Raw genomic sequence first — 22,762 nt, 5'->3', positions numbered from 1 at the left:
GTATCATATAAGAAAAATAAGAAAGGACCAATATAATTTCATGAAACATTATCCAATTCTTCCAATTTTAAAATTAGAAGGAAGTACTGTTTCCTCTTAAAATTCCACAGGAGGAAAATCTTTTGAAAAGAAAACAATTAAATCTGATATACAATACATCAAAAGTTTATTAAAGAGACAAAAGTCCTGTAACTCCTTCTTTCCTTTCCAAAAAGTCAGTCAATTTTTCTGTAAGGTCTAGTATTATGTCCCATCTGGAATGCAAGCTACTAGACAATGAGCATCTCCTTTTGTTAAATCTTTCTATTAACCTGGTACATCCTCACTGCCCAGTGTGTAGAAAAAGTTTCAGGTTGATTATCTAAATCTAAATCCACAAGGTAAAAATCCAAAGTCATGCTTTATGAGGCTCCAAGCTGCCTTGATACTATATATACAGTGGCCAGCTGGTTTCAGCTGGGACACAGTTTTAGCGCATGAAGTCCTGGGGTGGCCACACCTGGGGCACTAAATGATCCAGACAATGTTTGGGGACCTTTGGTTCAGCCAAATCCCACATGTCCTGATTTTCATCTGTATGGTGGTTTCCCAAGTACGTGTCTGTCCACGTGGGCCAAATCCTGAAGCAGCCAAAAGAAAGGTGGGAGCTGTAGCAGAAATATCAGATATCAGCTCCCCTTGGCCCCCTCCAATGCCATCCGTGTCCTCAAACAAGTGCCCAGACCACTTCCTGCGAGAAGAAAGAAAACTTTTTTTCTAATTGTCCCCTTGAATGTCATTGCCAATACTGAAAATTCCAGTAAAATATGTATCCAAAATCTATATTAAATCAATGGGTAAAATGGATAATATGAATCACAAAGAGTTAGGTGAGGTAGCTAATAGCAAGTGAGCCATTAAAGGGGGAAGGGGAGGAAAGGGTGGGGAAAGGAGTAGAGGAGAAGAGAGGGGAGGGAAGGAGAGTGAAAGAATCTGAAGTGAGAGCTTCTTTTTTTTTTTCTAAGCAGAAAAATACTTGCTGGAATCATCCAAAACCTCACCTCCTAGAAAGTGCTTGCCTTTTGAGGTACTGGGAATGGCCCATTTACTACCACAGCTGCAATCCTAGCCTTCCGACTGCTTAGGTAAACAGTCAAGAGCTTGAAAAAGCACTGATAGACCTAGCACCAGAACTCACTTTCCTTCGGCATGTGGAAAGCCAGGCAGGTGGGACACAGTTCTCTAGGGGCCTCATCACTGCAACCCTCCACCACAGCCTCACCGGTGGCATGGCTGGCCACTAATAAAGGTGTCAGCCCAATTTCAGGTTCGGCAAAGGAAACTGGCCTGAGACTTCTAAAAACACACTGGTAAGAAAGGAACAAAGGCTGTATTTCAGAATCAGGCTGTTCTGCCTTTGGGCATTGCAACTGAACTCCTCCACACATTTAAGCTGAAATTCATATTCCCCAAGTGCCTCAGAAAGGCCATTCAAAGTAAAGGGAAAAGGACAGGAAAGACGATTTTTTGTTAGCTTCTTTCCCCACCGTCAAAAGATGAGGATCATATCCAGAACATGACTGACAGCATGTACCAAAAGGCAATAAAGTGGAGTGGAAAGCATCAGTTTCAAGCCAGATTAGCAAGAATGGAAATTAAAGCATCAGAGAATCCTGATAAAAGCAAACACACAAACATATACACCAAAAACCACTGCAATGTTTCCATCATTTCAATCTCCAGAATGTAAGCAGTAGTGGTTCCCTAATCCACCTGAACTTCTCAGCAGCTGTCACCAAGCCTGACGGATCTTTTCAAATGAATTCCTATTGTTAACCTCCTTGGATTCTGAGTATTTTTGTCAAAAACAAAAATCCCAGTGGAAGATTTCAGATAACCATGAACTTGAACCAAACCATGGACCTAAACTGAGAGAAACAACACTAATTTTCTAAACCCCAAACAAAACAGAATTGTTAATAGTTTGAAAGCAACAACTAGTGAATCAATTTGAACTGGACCAAAGCTTCATGTTTTCTGAATCAATCAAACTTGTACCAAACCCTGAGAGTCCAATCAGTTCAAAGAACACACATCAAGACTTGGTTTCACCTGACTGACAGCCCACAATGAACCACAGAATGGCAATAAATAAGGAGTTGGGAAAACTGAATTCTCCTATTTTTTTCACTGTTTGACCTTGGTCAAGTCATTTATACTCTTTTAGACTCGGCTTGCTTACTTTGAAATGACTGGGCTGGGATTACCAATATTCCAGGTCTAATACTTTATGCCAATTGTGAAATTTAGAATAATGACAAAATAGAGGATGTCACAATTTGGCCCTAATCTTCAGAAGGAGAGAGATGTACCACCCCAATTCTCCTAAGGGTTCATGTTTCTAGCTTTTTTGAAATATGCTTCACATAAGAGTTGGGCAACTGTCTTTGCTCATTGGGCAAATGTGCCTTGGGAATAGTCAGGCTAATATTCCTTTTCAGAATGTTTCTCTTCAAAAAATGTTTCAGGAGCAGTTTGTTTTCCTCAAATGAAAGCTACAGGTGAGTGGTCTGGTCCCAAAAAGGAAGAGGGAAGAAAGTGATCTAAATTATGCTGAGCACCTATTGCATGCCAAATATAGCATGATACTTTATATTATTTTTTAAATTAGTCCTCACAACACAGCTATAGGGTAGGTATTATCATCCTAATTTTATAGGCAAGGAAACTGAGGCTTACTGATGTTAAGTGACATGCTTGCAGTCACCCTACTGGTAAGTGATAGATCTGGGATGTGAACTCAAGCAATTTGAATCCATTACTATACCAACATTCTAATGATTAAAGTCTGAATGACTGAATTCCTTCTTAATTCAGTGATTCAATTGCACTTGCTTAGTGAATAATCATCTGCTGAGTTAATACAGTGAAAGTAAATCTCCTTGCATTTATGCTAGATAGACGACTTTCTAAAAAATTTCATCCAACAATGTGGTTAAGACCACTGGGCTCTGGAGTCAGACAGACCTGAGTTTCTTGAATTCTGGCTTATGGACAAGGTACTTAACCATGCTGAGTCTCAAGTTTTCTTACCTGGCAAATGGAGAAAGAAGTAGTACTTACTCATTGGGTTGTTGGAAAGTGTTAATGATGTGATAGCAACTAGCACAGTGCTTGGCACAAAATAATTATTCAATAAATGCATGTTAGAGCTATACTTGTATTCATAAGCAACAGAGCAAGAAAGAAAAGGTTATAAAGAGAAAGGAAACTAGGATTCATTTAACTCAAGTGCTCTTTGGCCTGTAGCACAGATTTAGTTTGAAAGAGGTTTTCAGTGGCCCATCCATACCCTCTAAAACTAAGCTGCATCTTGCAGTAGATTAGCATATTCATGAAGCAACATGATTATACTAATTGGTGGTGCCTAAGTAGTAGCAAGGAGACTTGTCATGCGCTCTGCTGAGCAGCAATTGTCCCTAGTTTCCTGGAATCTATCCTTCTAAAGAGAGGGTTGGAAAGTGGCAGATAGAAGTACTGCTGGAAGTACCAGGTGGTCTAAGGCCCCCATCTTTCCCCCATTCTTCAAGTTCCAGCTTCTATTTCATTCACTCATGGCCCTCTTCGCATATGCTCCTCTCCTCCCTCAGTTTATTCTAGTTTTATTGTGATTCTCCCCCTGGCTCTAGCTCTGTCTCTGCTCATCAGCATCAAATGGTATTTATGGAATGTGTGTCTGGCACTGCACTAGGTGAAGTGGAGGGACATCCAAAAGTTAATCAAAGAGACATGTCCCATGGCCAAACAGATCTAAGATCCACAGGTAGACCAGAGTTTTGGCAACACAGTAAATGCAAGTATAATTGGATTATTTGGTTGATTTCAGAGCACAAAATAGTTTGTTCATCTAGTTAATGATACACATACTGAAGAATTTAGAAAGAATTATACAGTTGTCGGCAACTTGATTTGAAATGCAGAAAAAGATGGATAGATGGATGGATAGGTGATAAAGCAAATAAAGTGTTAACTATAGACTCTAAATGATGGGTATATGGGTGTTCACTGTACAATTCTTTCAACTTTTCTGTATATTTAATTTTTTTCATCATAAAAGGTCGAGGGAAAAAGGAGAGGGGTAGGTAAGGGGTACAGCTTTTTCAACTTCAAATGTTTCAGAACAAAATAACCATATTTATATGGAGAAGCATAAATCAAATAGGGCAAAATGTTAAAAAGTGGTGAATCTGAGTGAATGGTATATGAGAGTCCTTATATGATTCTTTTAACTTTTCTATATTTACAATTATTTCAAAATAAAAACTTAAAAGTTAGTTTATTGAAAACTGACCCCTTGCACCTAGTGTCTCAGTTGCCATTTTTAGTAGAGAGGATATTAGGTCCATAGTAGTAGAGAAATTGGAACGAATGGGGTGGGGGACAATAATCAACCCGTACATATACTTGGGTGCCTACTGTATGCAAGACACTGTGCTAGGCACTGTGGCAGATTCAAAGAGGTTAAAAACACAGTCACTGCCCTGAGAGGGCTCACAGTGTAGATGAGGGAATGCCAAAGCAGTGTCTGAAAGGGTAACTGGCTGGCCAGATAAGTTCTGTAAGACAGAAATATGAAGATTGGAAAGGTAGGCTGGAGCCAGACTGCAGAAAGTATTGAATGCCAGGCTAAAGAGTTTGGACTGCATCCTATGGCTAATGGGAAGCCATTTATAGTATCTGAGTCGGAGAAAGAATATGCTCCAAAACCGATTGGCTACATAGAACAATTTGGGCACAGTTACCTTCAACATACATTTTTTATATTCATGTACTTCTGGCCCTTGTATCTATTTCCCTTGTCTGGATGTGGCCATTAGGGGGTTCCAACATTCTGGATGCTGACCATTTTTTAAACAGCCATCTCTTCAGCCTCTGTCCCTTTCCCTCCCTCAGTCCCCAAGGGAGCTGACCATCACTCACCTCAGCCCCACTGACTCCGTAGGCAATAAATAAGCCTCATACAGTTTTTCAAACTAGCAGCTATGCTTTGAAACTCTGATTTCCTTCATGATAATCAAACCCCAATTACTACTGGGATCACTGATTTGAGTTGGAAAAAATGAATATTCAGCTAACCAACATGTGAAGGAGTGCAGGAAGCTATGTCCTGTGTGTAGAAGGAAACAATTATTCAAAGTGATCTTTGTATGTTGAACAAAAACTTAGTGGAGATGGCATTCCTGAATAGCGGCAAGTGATTAGGGAAGGCCTCTCAGACTGCCAAATCAAAAGGTGGACTTTCTCTGTCTCCAGTTTTTTCCCCATAAAGCCCATCCTCCAATCCAATCATGTTACTCCCGGTTTAAACCCTGTGCTGGCTCATCCCCCGCCTATAGGATAAAGGCCAAGCTCCTTAACAAGCAGACTTCCTTCCACAAGATACCTTTCCAGATCCTTATCCTGTCCCCTCTTCTATACTCCCAGTGGTTCATACACAGTATCTCACCTTTTTCTGAACTATCCATTTTTATATGTAACTGTTTCGCATGTGTTCGTGTTCCCTCTTTCTGGAATTCTTTCCCACACCTCTTTGTCCACCGAGATTCCAGGCAATGCCCACTCATCCTTTGTGATTCAGCAGAGTTAGACTCTGGTCTGTAAGGAGCCCACCCCTAGCAATAATTTCCTCCATCATGTTCCCAGGGCACCTTATAACATAGCTCTTTCTCTGAGCACCTTTGCCATTGTAATATAATTATTGGTTTGGGTGTCTATCTTCCCAACTTGACTGTGAGCTCCTTAAGGGCAGGCAGGGACTACTTCTAATTCATCACTGTATTCCTAGCACTTGGCATAAGGTCTGGTCCTGTATATGTGCTTAAATGTGTATTGAATAAATGAGCTTGAATATCAAGTGCTCCTTGAATTCAAACTGAGCATCTCTTGAAAGGTGAAAATTAGAATATTATGTGACCAAAGTAATCCTAATGAAGTGTGTCCGAGGACTTGATTGAAGAAGAAATGGTAGGAGGACATATTACGGGGCCTTACTGTGGGACAGTTTCTGCCCCAGGAAGCTCTTACTGGCAGTTGTTGCTGGCTAAAAAGAAGCGCAGCTGGAGTGGATGAGAAGGGCCCTTACTGCGGATTTCCCCCAAGTTATAATTCACCTTTCACCACTGAAGCAATGTTGTTTATGTAACATTCTCTACAAGGTGTTTCAACTCTTCTGAATTACAGCCAGACTTGTATTTGTATTCTGCCTGCAGATATATTTGGACAAGCCTTGTTAATGAGTAGTCATGGAAAGCTCTCCAGTTCCTATTCTCACCTATCATTATTGTGCTTAAGGGACCATTGAAAAGCTGAGAGCCAAAAAAGGGGGCAGGGAGGAGCTAATAAAAACCATCTTTTATTTTTCTCCTAGATTGCCAATATCTTTCACAGCACCTCTCATCCTACACTGTTTTATAACTATGTATCAGTAAAGGCAAAAAAGAACAATGAAGACTTTAGCAAAACTTTACACTTTGCAGGCAAGAAAAAGAGGAAGCAACACTTAGGCCTGGCATATAAATCTTTAGACATATGATCAGTCGCCACTTCTAGAAAGTAAACATTTCAGCTGTTTTAAACAAATAGCAAAAGCAATTAGCCCTCTCTGTAGACTAAACTGAGGTGTATGTTGAATTCTTTTTTAAATCGGAGTCTGTTTTGATCTTCAAAAATGTCGAACTGGTAAACACTTTGCTTTTTTTGTACATATAAATCTAAAAGCCAAGCCTAGCTTGAGGAAGATTTAAGAGACATAAAATTTGTCTGGGGTGTCTGCCAAATCTCCTCAGCAGAGACAGAAACCCTGGAAAAGCTGACATAGTCATTAACTCTCACAACATCACCAGCAGGTTTGTGCAGGGCTGGATGTACAGAAAGTCACTGTTCCTTCCCTCAAACTGTTTGTAAACAGAGAAGTAGATTATTTGCTTATCAGGTATCTGGTAGCTCATTTTTGCCTATGTATCCTACTGGCAGGTATCCCAATTTTCAGTGGAGTAAATTTTCATTTATATGATGGACCTGCTTGTTGAAATCTTCTTTCTTTCATTTGCTCTTTCACACTCATTCTTGTATGTACACTAGATACCTCTGTCTGTCTGTCTGTCTGGAACGCATAAAAAGGGGGTATTTATAAGTATCTAGTGCAGTGCCTAGCAGAGTGCTTTGCACATAGTAAGCCCACAATAATTCATCAGATGAACTGAAACTCTACCTGTAATTTCTATGTTCAACTTATTTGATCATGGAACAGAACTATGCATTCTTTTTCCTGGAGTATTTAACAGTGAGAATTCCTTACAAGGTGATATAATTTTATTCTGACAATTCATGCTTAGGACTTCTATCCTTTGAAGAGCATCCATTTTTGCACAATGGGTATTATCTGTAAGGAAAATGAACGAAAGACCACACAGCAGGATCTTGAATGACAATATGAACATGGATATGTTTTTGTAGAGAAAATCAGATATCTCATATTCACCTGATTGTACGTCATCATGGTAATCCACTACATATGTCTAAGATCACTTAACAATGCAAGAATACAGTGCATGCATAGGCTGCATTCTGTAAATAGGATTAACAGTTGAATTCAACCAAGGTCTTCCCTGGGGACAGATTGCTGGAAAATACATCTACGTGACATTTAAAAAAATAAATTAACCAATGACACTGGCTCCCATGAGACACATTGTTTCTTGTACATTCAATTCTATCACAGTTTTCCGTAGGTCTCTGCTGACATCCCTATCCCCAAAGACACAGAATTTCAAAACAGAAAGAAAAACAGAGAAATTGGAGCTCTTCTGTCTCTCCTGCATGAAGTGTTATATACACAAAGGAAAGATGTCTGTATATTAACACAATGTGAACTGTGACGTGGTGAGGTCATGTCGGTCTGGACTGTTTTTGTTATGCTGTGGTCACATATAACTTGCCCAAGGGAATGAACAAAGTCTGTATGCACACTGACAAAGACTGGCAGGGGGCCTCAGGAAAATGAAAGCTGTGTTATAGCAGGGGGGTTTGATTTTTTTCTTTAAAAAAATGTTATTATGATTACTTTTCTTCCCATTTTTATTTAATTAATTTTCCTCATCTGTAAAATAGGGATAACTATTGTATGTATTTAACATTTTTACTCTGAGGATGAAATGAAACCCTGGTGGATTGCCTGGCACACAACAGTTAACCCATACAATCCACACCGATATTTGGTTAGCATTAGCTAAACACCTATTATGTGCCAGGCACTGGCCTAAGACTCCAAGAAAAAAGTAAATTGTGGGAGGAAAAGTGACAATGGAAAGAAAAGCAGAGAGCTGATTTTCAAAGGTTTTATAAAGCAGTCTAAGAAATTTGGATTTTATCTTGAGGACAATAGGCTGCCTTTGAACTATTTTATGTAGAGCTGGATAGCTTTAGACTTGTGATTTAGAAACATCATTCATTCTGTCAGCATTGGTGGAGAAAGGATTGGAAGGGAGGCAGGCTGGAGGCAGTAGTAATCCCGGGTACAAGTCATATGTGTGTTGCGGGGTAGAAGGGGGCAGTGTGTCCCAAACTAAGGCGATGGCAATAGGGGTGGACATGGGGAAAGCATTTTTAAATAACTTTTTGAAAATGTACAAAAATGTCATTATAGAGGATTAGCAAAAAATATGGAAAAGACTAAATAAAAAGAGAACTCGTATGTAATCCTTCTATTTATAGGAAAACTCTATTAACATTTTTTGTGTGTGTTTACCATTATGGGACTTTTCCTATGTATGTGCACACAGATGAGGGGGGCTGTGCATGTGTGATATGTGTGTATGTGTGTATGCAGACTGAGATCTGTCAGCTTTATAACCTGAATTTTCTCTTAATATATCACAAACAACTTTCCACATCATTAAATATTCTTTGGTAATATCAATTTATATGGTTATTTAGTAATCCATACATGTACCATAAATGATTTAATTCAAACCTCTAATATTAGACATTTATCAATAAAATGTTATTTTTTCCTTTTTCTTTCCTTTTTTCTTTTTTCTTTTGCTATTATAAACAGATTCTGGGCTAGACATCCTGGGAGCTAAATTTTTAGAAACTTCACATTTATTTTCTCAGCATAGAGCCCTAGAAGTTGAAGTGGAAGGTTGAAAGCTATGTTCGATTTTAAGATTTTTGATACATATTGACAAATTCTTTCCAGAAGGGTTGTATCAGATTACAGTCCCACTAGCAGTGTCTATAAATAGGAAGAGACCCATTTCAGAGTGATTTCAAGGACGGTGTCAACTGGATTTGGTGCGTGGAGAGGAGCAATGGATCCTTGGCAGAATATAGGGGCAGAAGCAATGTGAACTCTGTCAAGAGGAGCAAAGCAATGGGCAGGCCTAAGGAACAGGAGGCTGGGTGGATAAATGATGAGGAAAAAAAAAGAAAGGCAACCACAGGAGAGTGGGAGAAAATGAAAAAGAAAGAAAACTCTAGTGAAGTTATACACCCAGGTCACTTTAATTTACTGCTTTATTCTGCAAAAGTAGCAAATGTAGCAAACAGCTAATCTTTTTTTAGTGTTTGGCACTCTGCGGTACCAAGGTCCAGAGTTACATTCATGTGAATATGTTGATCCATTCTTTTCATCCAGTCACCATTTATTAGGTGTCTACCATGTACCAAGTACTATTCTGGATGCTTTGGGTATGGAGATGAGACCAGGTCCCTGCTCTCAAGGAGCTCACAGTCTAGGGGACAGGCAGACACATCCACAGACCAACACACTATGGTTGGTCTAGCCTGTGGTACCGGCTAGAACAGAGGAAGTACAGGGTCCTGTGGGAGCCAGGAGCCTACTATTGCTTCCTGTGTGCATATGCATGTGTGTGTGTGGTAGAAGGAGGGGGAGGTGTAGCAAAGGCTTCACAGAGGTGTTGATATTTGAGCTGAGTCTTGAAGGAGTTTCTCAGATGGCTAAGGATCACCGATCATACTCATACTCCTTGTATATCTGTGCCACTGCTCTCAAGGACACTCAGTAAGGCAGTGAGGATGCTCGTGTGTAATCTAAACCCATTCGTGACAACAGCCTCCACTGTTACCTTAACGGATATATGTACATAGCCTGATTTAGGCAATAATATGCTCATTTTAGCATATAAAGGATAACAGGCACGTGGCATATAGGCTTTTAAAATAGTTCAGATGACACTAATAAAATAATAATAATATTCAAGTCTACCAAGTCCAAAGACACAGACATAGAGAATGGACTTGAGGACACGGGGAGGGGGAAGGGTAAGCTGGGACGAAGTGAGAGAGTGGCATGGACATATATACACTACCAAATGTAAAATAGATAGCTAGTGGGAAGCAGCCCCATAGCACAGGGAGATCAGCTCGGTACTTTGTGTCCACCTAAAGGGGTGGGATAGGGAGGGTGGGAGGGAGACGCAAGAGAGAGGAGATACGGGGATATATGTATACATATAGCTGATTCACTTTGTTATAAAGCAGAAACTAACACACCATTGTAAAGCAATTATACTCCAATAAAGATGTTAAAAAAAAAGTCTACCAAGTCCTACAAATTCTACCCCCTAAATGTCTCTCGACTCTGTTCCCTCCTCTCATATGTTGCTCCCTCAGGTCCTCACCAACTCTCTCTGGAGCAGAGTACCAGCCTCCTAACTGGTATCATCCCCTTCCAGTGCATCCTAAAGTGAAAATCTGATCATGGCGCTCCTCATCTAAAACATTTTAATGTTTTTTTTGTTGCCAACAACCAGTATTTTCCAAATTTCAGTCATTTGAGTATTACTTGCTGATTTTCCCATATTCACACACCATGTGTACTATTATTTACTTAATATTCCTATTTAAATCAACTTAAAACTGGTTACTTTGTATGTTCAGTAAACCTTTTCCTAAGTAACCTTAGATTTGATGATGTAATTCAGTTTAATTTTTATAAGCTACATTAGAATATATAATTTATAAAATTTTAAATGTTTGTGGGAATAAAGCATAACTACTATGGTAGATGCCCTATACATTTTGAGAAACACTGGCCTATGTGAGCACATCCAAACTTATCATCATTGTGTTCAAAGTTCTTCACAAATCAGCCCTGACCTCTTCTACAATTATGCCTTCATTTCCCCAAACAATCTGCACCCCAACCATGCTGAATTCCTCAACATTGAATGGACACGCCTTGCTCTTGTAAAAATCCCATGTCTTTCACAGTCTGCTCCCTCTATCTTAAATAGAGGGAGCAGACTATCTCCCCTCTACTCTTCTCTGCCTGGCAAACTCATTATCCTTCAAGACCTATCTGTCATGTCACCTCCTTACAGAAGCCTTCTTCCTGACTCTCCCTTACATTTAGTCACTCCTTCCTTCATCCTCCCATAGCATTTTGAACCTGTCTCTGTTATACTACATACTACATTATCTCAGCCTGATGGGCATCTATCTCCCCAACTAGACCTAGAGAAAGCTCACACCTCGTGCTCTGTTGCATCCCCAACACTTCACGTGGGGCGAAGGTCATGAAGGAGACCAAGTGCCCCAGAAGGTCACTTAAAGTCTAAGATAAAATAAAACCTAAAGTACTGTCAAGGTCCAAATAGCTTAGAGGCATGACATGTTTTTATAAAGAGAATCATCTAATTCAAAGATAGTAATACTGACTACAGTTTTGGCAGACACAATTTGCTACGGCTGCAGTAACAGTTAAGCTAATTTGCTTTTGGCAGCTACTTTACAGCAGACACATACTGACATAGAAACTAAAAGCGAATCATTTGTGTTTTTGCCAAGATGGTCAAATATATCTCACAATAATCTCTCCTTACCACAAATAGAAAGTTAAGAACAAAAGTGAACAGCAGGACCAGCAAACCATGGTGGACAGAGCATGGGCTCTGGAGTCAGAAATCTGCACACCCAAATCCCACCTCAACTCTCCTTACAATCTATGTGACTTTAGGTAGGTTGTTTAACTTCTTGACGTTTTAGTTCCCTCTTCTAGAAAAATGGGAAGACTAGTACCTGCTTCATAAGACTCTTAAGATAATGTGACAAAGTGCTTATGATAGCGCCAAAACATTTATGGGCTCAATAAATAGCAATCATTATTGTTGCCCAATGAAATGACTACAATTCAGGTAATAGGATGCACAAGGACAGCAAATGCATTTCTTAAGAAAATCAATTTATATCACTAGGCTTTAAAAGTAACAACTATAGAGTGTAGCTAAGAACAGCCACAAACAAAACAGTCTATAAGACAAAGCCCTTCTTGGGTTTAAATTAAACTCACACCTGGAACATACCACCACACTTCTTTGTGTTCTCCAAGAATTGATCTCAAATCAGGTTCCCCTAGGATGAAAAAACAAAAATCACCCAATCTTAATTTGTTGTTCTTAATTTTATGATACAGAATAAAATCCAAACTATGTGGATGCTTTAAAGTGTCCTATTACTATGATCCCAAGCTTTTCAACACTATTTCTTCCCCAATCTATCCCTGCTGACACGTTTTACTCCAGTCAGGGAAGCCCACCTGTTATACAAGTGCTCCCTCTTCTATCTACCCTTCTCCAATTCCAACCCCAGTATGAAGAAGCAGTTTCTCCCTCCTCTTTGCCCATTTCAAGTCTACTTTACTCTTTCGAAACCCAAATTAAAATTCATCTCCTTCCCAAAGCCGACCAGGATTGATCTGGAAGGTAGATGAGAGTTTCAAGCCTTCAGCACTTCCAGGGTTAGGCTTGACTTTCCATAGATCAACCCCCCCAACCTCATCGGTATCCCCTTCCACAAACTCCTAAGCACTTTTCGCACGCGTTTGTAATAATAAAATAATACAGTCTCGTTTTGCGCAGTCTACTTTATTCCGTAGTTGGTGTGCCCCTTAAATATTTGTCAACATCAATCTTGCTGGTTTTTACAATAGGTCTAACTCGGTTTTACAATAGGTCTAACTTGCCTTTTATTTTCATCAGAACACTGCAGTGAACCTTAAACACGTATTTCTCAAAGACGAGATTCCTTCCCTCTTCTGCTCCCCACCTCTTCTGGAAATTGAGGGGAAACCCTTTTTGCTCCAAAGACCTGGTCAGGGAAGGGGCAAGCGGTTGGAGGGGCCAATAAAGAGATGGCGACGATCCGGATCTCACCATCAAAGGGGCGGAAAATGAAAAGTTGACAAAAAGTCACGCCCGGGGCGTGGCAAGGAATTCCCATGGCCCCAGAGGAAAAGGGGTGTGTGTGCATTGGGAGGGGTGTGTGCCCAAACCTGAAGTGCAAATTGAAAGAAGAGAGGAAAAAGAGATCGCCCAACTCCTGCAAGCAGTAAGGAGAGTCCAGACGCCGCCCAGGGAAGACCCTGGTGGAGAACCCTAACTTCAGATGTCTGAGGAGGCACAAGGCCGGGGTGGGGGATACGGGATGCCGTATCCCCCACCGTATTTTTGTGGAGGAAAAAGACAGCGGGCAGATTTGAGGGAAAAGAGAAAAAAGGCCACGCTCCCGAGTCTCCAGGGAAACGGGCGCGGTGAGCTCAGAAGCCCACCCCGACTCGCGGGCCCGACACCCCCCCCCCCCCGCGGAGGCGGAGCTGGGCGGAGTCAGGGCTGAGGCCCGCGGCTCTGGAAGCACCCTCCTCCCTAGGCCCCCTCAGTCCCACAGTCCCCAGCCTCAGCCGCTCAGGCTTTCTGTCTCTCTGACCTCCAGCTCCCCGGCTACCGAAGCTCAACTCCTTATAGAACCGCGGAAAATCGGGCCGGGGCGGCAGCTTCCGGGTGGGCGATACCCTCGCGGCGCCCCATGCCGGGCGACAGTCTTCTGAACTCCCCTCCTGGCGCTGCTGGCTTAGGCCCGGCGCCCAGGCCCAGGCCAGACTCTCACCCACCCCCACGGCCGCAGCTGCGTCTCCTATTGGCTACTGGTCACCAAGGAAGCCGGAGGCCCGAGCCCTTACCCTCATGGGAAATGTAGTTTGAAGTCTCTGGAGGTTGTTCTTCCTGGTGGGGGGAGGGAGGAGGGTGGAATCCAATATTGACATTGGCGGAGAGACTCAAGTGAAGACAGGGGATTGGGGGAGATGGAGTCAAGACACTTCTTTTTATATACCCACAATTCCTTCCCCGCCAGCCCCCTCCCGCATTTCCTATTGTCCCCAGTTTCGGCTCGAGGAGGGTATTCTGGATGTTGTAGTTTGGAGTGTGCTGTCTTAGAGAATCTCCCTTCTTGGGGTATGGGGTTGTGCTTGTGGGGACAGATGAAGGTTGTAGATTGATTTTACTGTTGGTTAAGCTACTTGCATTTGGGGGGCAAACACTTTATTTTTATTTATTTATTTATTTTTTTGCGGTACGCGGGCCTCTCACTGTTGTGGCCTCTCCCGTCGCGGAGCACAGGCTCCGGACGCGCAGGCTCAGCGGCCATGGCTCACGGGCCCAGCCGCTCCGTGGCATGTGGGATCTTCCCGGACCGGGGCACGAACCCGTGTCCCCTGCATCGGCAGGCGGACTCTCAACCACTGCGCCACCAGGGAAGCCCTGGGGAGCAAACACTTTATATCGTGATTTGAAATTCTCATTGAGTTTTGATTCAGTGGCTTTTAAAAAGTGTTATTTATGCTCTGATAAGCTTAGAATTTTGACTGGACCTTTAAAGTTGTCAGAGTGTGTTCTGTGTGAACCATGTGCATTAGAATCACTCTAAAGTTTCTGGAAAATGTATACTTTGTTTTTAATTGGGAATCATATTTTTTATTTTGAAATGGTGTCACAGTAGGCATAGAAATGTGATTGAAGCCAGCCAGAAGAAACCTGTTTAACCTATAATGAAGCCATGCTATGAAGAACAGTGGCCACAATCATTGGTGTAATATAGCAGCTTAGAACAGATATACAACTTGAATAATAAGAAATAACTGTATATTTCTTTAAGAAACTATCTTTTTAGTAAAACGTATGTTTAAAGATGTGGATAAAGGAATATGTGGGACACCCAAACACTTTGAAGTGACTAAAAAGTTGAAGAAAATGGTTGTTTATTAAGACTAATTTCACTCCTGACTGTTGACTTTTCTTTTCTTTATTAGAGATGAATCCTTATAGCTGAATGGATCGTTACAATTGGGTTACTACAATTTTACTCTTAAGGACAACTTTTTGACCTCCAAGTGGAATGAAGGGAAAGAAAGAGGAATTGCATTTTGCCAAGGTAATTGCCTAAAATTTTAACAAGTGACATGAAGGAAGAAGATGATTTAATAGTTTCAATAATTTATTCAGCCAATTGCTTTGTGCAAGGCCCTGGACTAGTCACAATTGATACAGAATTGGAAAATAGTCCTTCCTCTGAAGCAGCTCATAATCTAAGAAGGGAGATAGACTATACAATGTGCAAAGTGTTCTAAAAAGTTCTATACAGGGTTCTGTAGGACCACAGAAGAGGAAGAACTCATTCCACTTCTGGAGAAAGAAATGCTTGAATGATGAGCCTTGGTGAACCAGTAAGATATTTGTCATCTTTGGGGCAGGGAGGTTAATCATATTCCATACAGAGAAATAAGGATGTGAGAGAGTGCAGGAAACAAACAAACAAAAAAACTTCCATACTGCAGGAACTAGATGGGGCAGGAATAGGGGCCCATTCCAATGAGTTCAAAATATAACCTGAAAGCAGTAAAGAACCATCAAAGGATTTTAAGCAAGGAAATGATATGATCAGTTGGATTTGATGACAATTTGGGTATGAAAAGGGAGGGAAAGGAAGGCGTCCATTGTGACTCCCAAGTTCTGATGTGGAAGAGTGAATGGTAGTACCATTCATTGAGATAGGGAACCCAGAAAGAGTAGCAAGTTTTGTGAGGGATAGGAGGGATTCAGTTTGGGACATTTAAAAATTTGAGGAATCTGTGTAACGTTTGTGTGGAGATGCCTCGTAGGCTGTAAGGAAATGTAGGTCTGAAGCACAGGAGAGAGGTCTGGGTTAGAACTAAACATTTGGGAGACATCAATAATAAATAGTAATTAAATAAGTAAATATGAACTAAATTTCATGTAGAGAGTGTTTAGAATAGTAAATTTGAGAAGGGCAAAGATTCAGTATGGAACCCTAGAAAATAACCGTATTCAAGTAGTAGGTAGAGGAAAACATGCCTTCAAAGGAAGCTTAGAAGGAATGGTCTGATAGATGAAGCAACAGAAAACAAAGTAGAATCACTGGAATATTGTGCAGAGAGGTCAAATAAGAGGACAGAAGAATAACAAGGAACTACTCATTCATCCATTCAACAAATATTTGTTGAGTACTTACAACATTCGAGGCACAATTTTAGATGTTGGGAATAGAGGAGTGGGGAAAAAAAAAACAAAGCCCAGACCATATCTCTTTCCTTTGGAGCTTATATTCTAATGGGGGAAACTATCAATAAATAATTAATAATTAAAATACATAGCAGTGGAATTCCCTGGCAGTCCAGTAGTTAGGACTCTGCACTTCTGTGCTTTTGCTGCTGGGACCCCAGGTTCGATCCCTGGTTGGGGAACTAAGATCCCACAAGCTGTGCAGTGTGGCCAAAAGAAAAAAAAAGAAAGAAAATACATAGCAGTGACACTTAATATTTCTACAAGGCTTATTGGAATGTGTGTGTATGTGTATTTACACATACAAAGGTGAGACACTTGATGTATTGTTGGTAGAAAGTATGCTTGAAAATACATCCAGGAAAAAATGCTTGAGTATAAGACGAATTTGTGAAATAGAGACCCAGGGTAAATCAGTCTGGCTGTATTTATAGATCAATTGGTAGGCCAAGGTTAAAGCTGAAGAGCCAGTGTACAGCTGAAGTCATGGGCAGAGTTCAGGTTTATAATGTGGAAAGTGTTTGGCTTCAGTCTTCGACTTAGATGAAGGCTTAGTCGATCTGTTGCTATCTTTACAAGTCAGTGTGGATCCATGGTTAGAGGACCATGGAACCAAGTTTAGGGCCAGCCTGTTATTAGTGTTAGGCCCCAGTGTTATAGTCATGGTTCTCTCTGTGACAAAGATCAGAGCATATTTCTGACCAGCGTGAAAGCTCATTCTGAGGCTGCCTTTAGTCCAGTGTAGCCTGAGTTATACTCATTGTGAAGTCAGTGTACAAGATTTGGGTTCAAATTTTAGCCAGTATTAGGATTTAGTTTATATAAGAGAGGATGTGTTCTAAGATCAGTGTTGGGGCTCAGTCTGTGGACCACCCTTAGACAGACCACATCCAGGGTTAGGGCTCAGCTTAAGGTTTGACTTTAGTTTTTGGTCAGTGTTGGAATCACTTTCATTTCTAGGTTTGGGAATCAGTAAAGGCCAGTATCATAGCTCAGTCAGGGCTTACAGTTCATGCTGATTGTGTTGCCTGGGGAAAGACTAAATAAGAATTTGAACAGGATTTATGTTCAGTCTTTCATCAGGTAAAGTTTCAATTATTGTTCATGGTTAGAGTTTATTATTGGTCCAGTGTTAGGCCTCAGGCTGTGGCCATTGTTAATGCACAGTCAGTGTCTAAGTTTAATATTCAGTTTGTTGCCATGTTAGGATATTACCTATCATGTGCCCTAGTTTTGTCTCAGACCAAAGTTAGCATTTCATCTATGGACAATGTTAGAGTATAGTTTGTGGCCAGGATTTTAACGATGAATATGAACAGAATTTGGGATGCATATTTGCCCAAAGTACTTCCAAGCTGTGGTTTCTGACTTTAGCCAGTGTCAGGGTTCTGTCTTTGCCCATATTGGAATGGTCTGTGGAGCTAAGTCACAGTGGCCAGTGTTGTACCTCATTCTGCAGCCAGAGCCTGGTTCAGTCAGCGACCTGTATTAACATTTCATCTTGGCCTGTGTCAGAGTTGATTCTGCTGGTAGCTGTCCTATTTTGACTTTGTGTAGAGTTTCTGTTCAGTGAGTGCTGGTGTTGGTGCTATCTGATTAAGCTTTTGATTTTCTATTAACATTCTGGCTTATATAATTCCAGTATTGTTCCATACACAATACACTTATTTTTGTTTATTTAGACACTTGAAAGAAGCTTATCATTATTAGTAGCTGGATTGTGTGTTAGGAGATTAATTTGTCAAACATTCTTAGATAAGTTCTTTAATAATGATATTAATTTTATTGAGCTCCTGCTGTGGCAAGTTCTGTTGATTGGTTAACCCAAAACCTTTAAAGTACCCCTTTTCCTTACCTTCCTCAAAATATAGACTCTAAAAGCTAATACACACACACAAAAGAAACTAACACTACTTTTCTCAGGTGCTTTTTCATCAATGAGGCACAAAAAGAAATATGCTTTGACTTATGGAAAAATTTATTTTCCTGATTAAAGGGACAAAAATCATGGCCAATCTTCCTTCTATTTCTTTTGAAAAAGCTTTATTTATGCATAATTGATATACAAAAAAATTCCACATATTTAATATATACATTTTGGTGAGTTTGGACATATGCATATACCCATGACACTATCACCATAATCAAGGCACTGAACATATACATCACCTCCAAAAATTTCCTTCTGTTCTTTTGTGGATTTTCTGTGTGTGTGTGTGTGTGTGTGTGTGTGTGTGTGTGTGTGGTAAGAACATTTAACATGAAATCTATCCTCTTAACATATTTTAAAGTGCACAATACTGTATTTTTAACGATAGGCACTATGTTGTAAGTCTAGAACTTATTCATCTTGTAAAACTAAAACTTTATACTCACTGAGCAATAACTCCCCATTTCCTCCTCTTCCCAGCCCCTGGCAACCACCATTCTTTTCTCTGCTTGTATGAGTTTGACTATTTTAGTTACCTCGTATAAGTGGAATTATGAATATTTGTCCACCTGTGTTTGGCTTTTTCGCTTAGCATAATGTCTTCTATGTTTATCTATGTTGTCACAAATGGTAGGATTTCCTTCTTTTTAAGGTTGAATAATAGTTTATGTATATAAATATATCATATCACATATATATATATATGTCAATGATATGCCTATTTTTAATTTTTGGTGGAACCTCCATACTTTTTTCCATAGTGACTGCACCATTCTCTATTTCCACCAACAGTGTATAAGAGCTCCAACTTCTCCACATCCTCACTGACACTTTTTTTTAACTGATTTTTTTTCTTTCCAGTTTTATTGAGATATAATTGACATACAGCACTGTATAAGCTTAAGGTGTATAACATCATGATTTGACTCAAATACATCATGAACTGGTGACCACAATAAGTTTAGTGAACATCCATCATCTCATACAGACGCAAAATTAAAGAAATAGAAAACAAATTTTTTTCCTTGTGAGGAGAATTATTAGGATGTACTCTCTTTTTCTTCCTCTCTCTCTCTCTTGCTTAAAGCAAACAAGTAATTTTCTTTTTCTTTCTTCCTTCCTTCCTTTCTTGGAGTATACTTGATTTACAATATTGTGTTAGTTTCAGGTATAGAGCAAAATGATTCAGTTATTTTTTTCAGATTATACTGCATTATAGGTTATTACAAGTTATCAAATATAATTCCTTGTGCTATACAGTAAATCCTCATTGCTTATCTTTTATATATAGTGGTTTGTATCTGTTAATCCCGTACCCCTAATTTGTTCCTCCCTCCCTCCCTCTCACTTTGATATCACTTATATGTGGAATCTAAAAATAATACAAATAAAACTATATACAAAAACAGACTTACAGATGTAGAAAACAAACTTATGGTTACCAAAGAGGAGAGGATTTACTGTCTTAACACCTGTCATATATAGCATACAGCAGTGTCAATTATATTGATCATGCTGTACATTACATCACTAGTACTTATTTATCTTATAACTAATAGCTTGTACCTTTTGACCACCTTCATCCAATTCCTTCTGCCGCCCCCCACCCCTTGCATCTGGTAACCACAAATCAGATCTGTTTTTCTATGAGTTTGTTTTTGAACTATAATTGATCTACAATGCTATGTTAGTTCCTGGTGCACATACAGCACAAATTCTATATTTCTATACATTTCAAAATGATCACCACGAGAAGTCTAGTTACCACCTGTCCTCATACGAAGATATTACATAGTTATTGACTATATTCCCCACACTGTGCATTTCAAATCTGTGACTCATTTATTTTGTAACTGGAAGTTTGTACCTCTTAATCTCCCTCACCTGTTTCTCTCCTCCTCCCATCTCTTTCCCCTCTGACAACTACCTGTTTGTTGTCTGTATCTATAACTCTGTTTCTGTTTTGTTATGTTCATTCATTTGTTTTGTGTTTTTAGATTCCACATGTATGTTAAATCATACAGTATTTGTCTCTCTCTACCTGACTTATTTCACTTAGCATAATACCCTCTAGGTCCATCCATGTTGTGACAAATGGCAAAATTTCGTTCCTTTTTATGGCTGAGTAATATTCCATTGTATAAATATATACCACATCTTCTTTATACATTCACCTATTTTTTTTTACATTACATTGGTCTTTTGCTTTTTATTTTTCTCAGTAGGACATATACATTCACCTATCGATGGACACTTAGGTTGCTTCCGTATCTTGGCTATTGCAAATAATGCTGCAGTGAACATAGGGACACACATATATTTTTGAATTAGTCTTTTCATTTTCTTTGGATAAATACCCAGGAGTGGAATTGCTGGATAGTATGATAGTTCCATTTTTAATTTTTTGAGGAATGTTCAGACTGTTTTCCATAGTGGCTGCACTAATTTACATTCCCACCAATGGTGCACAAAGGTTTCCTTTTTACCACATCCTTCTTAGCACTTGTTATTTGTGTTCTTTTTGATAATAGCAATTCTGACAGGTGTGAGGCGATATCTCATGGTTTTGATTTGCATTTTCCTGATGATTAATGACCTTGAGCATCTTTTCATATACCTGTTGACCATTTGTATGTCTTCTTTGGAAAACGGTCTATTCAGTTCCAACTGAATTTTATGATTGTTTTTTCTTTAAAATGCCATTTCATTTAAAATGCCATTGGGGGACTTCCCTGGTAGCACAGTGGTTAAGAATCCACCTGCCAATGCAGGGGACACGGGTTTGATCCCTGATCCAGGAAGATCCCACATGCCACGGAGCAACTAAGCCGGTGCACCACATCTACTGAAGCCCATGCACCCTAGAGCCCACGTGCCGCAACTGCTGAGCCCACGCAGCACAACTACTGAAGCCCGCATGCTCTAGAGCCCACGTGCCGCAACTACTGAGCCTGCATGCTGCAACTGCTGAAGCCTGCGTGCCTAGAGCCTGTGCTCCGCCACAAGAGAAGCCAACACAATGAAAAGCCCGTGCATCGCAATGAAGAGTAGCCCCCACTCGCCGCAACTAGAGGAAGCCCACACACAGCAACGAAGACCCAATGCAGCCAAAAATAAAAATAAAATGCCATTGGGATTTTGATAGGTATTGCATTGGCTCTGTAGACCACTTTGGGTAGTATGGACATTTTGACAATATTAAGTCTACAATCCATGAATGAGGGATGCCTTTCCATTTATATTCATCTGCTTTAATTTCTTTCATCAGTATTTTATAGTTTCCAGTGTATAAGTCTTTCACCTCCTTGGTTAAGTTTATTCCTACGTATTTTGTTGCTTTGATGCTATTGTAAATGAGATGTTTTCTTAATTTAATTTTCAGATAGTTTGTTGTTAATATATAGAAATGCAACTGATTTTTGTATCTGATTAACCTTTTACCAGAGTTTGAGGATTACCAATGTCCAGGTTAAAACTTACTATGAAGAAGGTTTTAGGGCTAAGACTGTAAACATGTTTCTCAGGTTGGCTGCCAATGTTATATGTCAGTCTACAAATAAAGCTAGTGTGAGAATGGGCAACACATAGGATCCAGCTTGTGTTTAGATTTAGAGACTCAGGCAGCAATCAGGGTTTGGGGCTAAGGCTGTTGCCAGGGTTTGAGTTTAGAGTGTTCATGTCCTATTGTCAATTTGGGACTTGGACTCTGGCTAGTGTGCTTAGCAGGCATTCTGGTATCAGTAGTAGAGTTCAGTCTGTGCTAATTTTTAGCATCCCTACCCTGCCCAGTGTCATGGGTACATCTCTCCCCAGTTGAGGGCTAGGATTGTGGCCAGACTGATTGCTCAATCTCAAGCTAGTGCTAGGACTCAGTTTGTGGCCACTAATATGGTGAAATTTGTTTACGGGGTTAAGAATCAGTGTGTGACAAAGTTTAGTACTCAATCTTAGCCTGTTGTTAGTTCTAATAATATGAGGAGGGTTTTGATTTAACCTTGTAGAGTTAGGAATCATTCTTCAGCCAGGCTTAGGGTTTAGTCTTTGGGTCTCAGATTATGGGCAGGATTTACAGTCTTTGTCCCAGGGCAGTGCTCAGAATGTACCCAGCAATAGAGCTCCCATGGTGCGCCCTTTACCATGGTGAGTTGTATCTGTGCTCAGGGTTAAAATTAATCTCTTGTTAGGTTTTCGGCAAAGACTAAGAAAAATATTTGGTTTTTTTGTCCTTAATTCCTATTCAAAGTTTGGGTTCAGTCTTTGCTAAGTTTTGGTGAACCGTTCAGTTTCTGATGTTGGCTGTGTCTGTGGCTAGGATTAAGGTTAAAGCTGTGGTCGGAGTTGGGATTCAGTCTGGGGCTCGCATTTAGCCAGAGATAGGTTCAGTCTACCCCAAAGATTCAGGATCAGTCATTAGCCA

At 40.2% G+C, this 22,762-nt stretch overlaps 2 protein-coding genes across 2 annotated transcripts in view; one reads left to right on the top strand and one right to left on the bottom strand.

Moving 5' to 3' along the window:
* Positions 1–13,907, bottom strand: part of ENOX2 (ecto-NOX disulfide-thiol exchanger 2) — a 284,389-nt gene extending 270,482 nt beyond the window's left edge. The window contains exons 1-2 of the mRNA XM_060002345.1: positions 13,765–13,907; positions 12,355–12,414 (exon numbers count right to left, since the gene is read on the bottom strand). The gene's annotated coding sequence lies outside the window, so the exon portion shown is untranslated. The remainder of the gene's footprint in view (positions 1–12,354; positions 12,415–13,764) is intronic.
* Positions 13,908–14,272: 365 nt separating this feature from the next.
* Positions 14,273–22,762, top strand: part of ARHGAP36 (Rho GTPase activating protein 36) — a 152,586-nt gene continuing 144,096 nt past the window's right edge. Inside the window, exons 1-2 of the mRNA XM_060002346.1 lie at positions 14,273–14,323; positions 15,146–15,267. Coding sequence (XP_059858329.1) covers positions 15,232–15,267 — 36 coding nt within the window. The 5' untranslated portion in view covers positions 14,273–14,323; positions 15,146–15,231. The remainder of the gene's footprint in view (positions 14,324–15,145; positions 15,268–22,762) is intronic.

This window comes from Delphinus delphis, chromosome X, assembly GCF_949987515.2.
Source record: "Delphinus delphis chromosome X, mDelDel1.2, whole genome shotgun sequence".
NCBI classification, from domain to species: domain Eukaryota; kingdom Metazoa; phylum Chordata; class Mammalia; order Artiodactyla; family Delphinidae; genus Delphinus; species Delphinus delphis.
This window is presented reverse-complemented; position numbering and strand designations above follow the sequence as displayed.